Source organism: Apteryx rowi, unplaced genomic scaffold, assembly GCF_003343035.1.
Source record: "Apteryx rowi isolate R43461 unplaced genomic scaffold, aptRow1 scaffold_1234, whole genome shotgun sequence".
Taxonomy (NCBI): Eukaryota; Metazoa; Chordata; class Aves; order Apterygiformes; family Apterygidae; genus Apteryx; species Apteryx rowi.
Window position 1 is genome coordinate 1,142 of NW_020447458.1, and position 2,907 is coordinate 4,048.

The window sequence follows — 2,907 nt, forward strand, 5'->3', positions numbered from 1 at the left end:
TTAGAGCTTGGGTTCAACCCAAATATTAGTGTGTGGGGTCAACTCCAGCTGGTGCTTGGGTTCAATCCCAATGTTAGAGAGTGGGTTCAACCCTCAACGTTGGAGAAGGGGGTTCAACTCCAGTCATGACAGAGGTTCAAACCCAATGTTAGAGCGTGGGTTCAACCCCAATGTTGGATAAGTGCTTCAACCCCAGTCACGACATAGGTTTGACACCCCCATCAGTGTGGGTTCAACCCCAGCCTGAGCATAGGTTTGACCCCGATGCTGGAGAATGGGTTCAACCCCAGGCAGTGCATGGGTTCAACCCCAATGTTGGAGTGTGGGGGGGGGGGTCAACCCCAGCTGGTCTGTGGGTCCAACCCCAATGTTGGCACGTGGGTCCAACCCCAGCAGGTGTGCAGGTTCAACCCCAATGTTAAGAGTGTTGGTTCGACACCAGGCAGAGCACAGGGGTCAACCCCCAATGTTAGAGCAGGAGTTCCACCCCAGCTGGTGCATGGGTTTAACCCCAGCGTTGGAGTGTGGGTCCACCCCCAGGCAGCGCATGGGTTTGACCCCCAACGTTAGCACGTGGGTTCAACCCCAACTGTTAGAGCGTGGGGTCAATCCCAAAGTTAGAGCATGGGGTCAACCCCAGGAAGAGCATGAGTTCGACCCCAGGTAGAAGATGGGTTCAACCCCAGCGTTGGAGCATGGGTTCAACCTTAGTGTTGGAGCATGGGTTCAACCCCAGCATTGGAGCATGGGTTCAACCTTAGCTTTGGACCACGGCTCCAACCCCAGTGTTGGAGCACGGCTTCACCGCTGCCATCAGTGCGTGAGTTCGCCCCCCGCCAACATGGAGGCCGGCGTGGGGGCCTGTCCCCGGTGCACGGCCACCCCGGCACGTGGCTTGTCCCGGCACAGCTCACCCCGGCGCGCGGCTCGTCTCGGCGCACGGCTCGTGCCCGGCCCGTGGCCGGTTCCCCGGCGCGTCAGCGGGCCAGGGGACCGGCACGGGGGCCGGCAGGCGCCTGGGGCTCCTCGGCCTCGCTGTCGGTGCTGCCCGAGCTCTCCTTGGCGTGGGCGGCGGGGCGCAGGAAGCCGCGGGGCGGCAGGGCGAAGGGCGCCGGCGCCAGCTCCTCGTCCGACGAGGCCAGCGAGTCCTCGTCCGCCAGGTGCCGCACGATGTGGATGCTGTCGAAGCCCAGCGCCTCGCCGAAGGCCTTGGGGCCCTTCAGCAGCCGGATCTGCGGGGACACGCGTGGGGACAGGGGACGTGGGACAGGCATGGGGACAGGGAACAGGCACAAGGACACAGGAGTTGGGGATACAGGATGGTGGATAGGGGACAGGCACAGGGACATGGCCCAGGGGATGGGGGACAGCCGCAGGAGGACAGGCGATATGGGATAGGGGACATGGGACAGAAACATGTGGACAGGGGATACGGGACAGGGGACATGGGACAGGCATGGGGACATGGCACAAGGGACATGGCACAGGCATAGAGACATGGAACAGTCACAATGACATGGGGATAGGGCACATGGGACAGGCATGAGGATATGGGGACAGGGGACAAGGCACAGACATGGGGAGAGTGGACATGGGACAGGCACAGGGACATGGCACGGGGCCATGGGGATAGGGAAAAGCATGGGGACATGGGACATGGCAGAGTGACATGGGGAAGGCATGGGGACATGGCATAGGCGATAGGTACAGGGACACAGGACAGGCATGGGGACATGGGCACAGAGATATTGCATGGTGACGGGGACATGGGATGGGATATAGGACAGGCATGGGGATGTGGGATGGGGACATGGACATGGAATTGGGGACAGGGACATGAGACAGTGGACAGGGGACATGGGACACAGGCACAAGGACATGGGATGGGGGACAGGGGCACGGGACAGACAAGGGACAGCATAAGGACGTTGGATGGGGGACATGGACATGGGGACAGGCACAGGGATGTGGAGACATAGGCTGGGACATGGGGACAGGGGACAACGTCGTGCCACATGGCCCTGGGGGATATCGCCAACGGTGCCCACCCGCAGCATGGTCCCATTTGGGGACAGTGGGGACTGGCCCCAGCTGTGCCAAGGCTTAGGGATACTTGGGACTGGCCCTGGCTGTATCCCCACTGTGTCCCCAAAGGTGTTCTGTGAGKTCCCAAGGGCGCCAGGGATGCTCACAGGTGCTCATGGGTGTCCCAGGGTGCCCATGGATGGCTTGGGGTGCTCATGGGTCCTAGAGGGTGCTCACAGGTGCCTGTGGGTGCCCAGGGATGCCCATGGGTGCCCCCACATCCCTGAAGGTGCCTAGGGGTGCCCGTGGGTGTCCATGGGCGTCTGTGGGTGCCCACGGGTACCCAATGGTGTCTGTGGGTGCTCGTGTGTACCTCTGGATGTCTGGAGGTGCCCAGTGGTGCCCATGGGTGCCCACGAGTATCTGTGGGTGCCCACAGGTGCACATGGGCACTCAAAGGTACCTGTGGATGCACACGGATGCCTGAGGGCACCCATGGGTGCTCAGGAAGGGCCCAGCCAGGGCCTTACCTCAGCCTTGAGCTCATCGATGTGGTCCTTGAGCTCGCGGATGTACTGCGAGGCGTCCGAGTTGTTGAGCTGACCCTGGATCATGCCCTCTTCCCTCTGCGGGGACATGGGGCCAGGGGTGAGCACCCTGTGGTGGCCGTCCCCGACGGTGGCCGTCCCCCGCGTCCCCGTCCCCTGCCCGGCCCTCACCTGGATCTCCAGCTCGGCAATGCGCTGCCGCATCTCAGCCACCGCCGCCATGCTGTCGGCCTCGCGCAGCCGCACCGCCATCACCTCCTCCTTGCTCTGCCAGGGACGTTGGGGACGTTGGGGGCCACCCCGCGAGCAGCCCCGCTTTGCTGGGACGTCGCTG

At 62.9% G+C, this 2,907-nt stretch overlaps 1 protein-coding gene across 3 annotated transcripts in view; it reads right to left on the minus strand.

Annotated features, from left to right (window-relative positions):
• Positions 1-220: 220 nt before the first annotated feature.
• EVI5L (ecotropic viral integration site 5 like) overlaps positions 221-2,907 on the minus strand; it is a 9,918-nt gene continuing 7,231 nt past the window's right edge. For all 3 annotated transcript variants that reach the window (XM_026055537.1, XM_026055536.1, XM_026055538.1), the window contains 3 exons: positions 2,745-2,840; positions 2,556-2,651; positions 221-1,232 (listed from right to left, as the gene is read on the minus strand). In XM_026055537.1, coding sequence (XP_025911322.1) covers positions 978-1,232; positions 2,556-2,651; positions 2,745-2,840 — 447 coding nt within the window. In that variant the 3' untranslated portion in view covers positions 221-977. The remainder of the gene's footprint in view (positions 1,233-2,555; positions 2,652-2,744; positions 2,841-2,907) is intronic.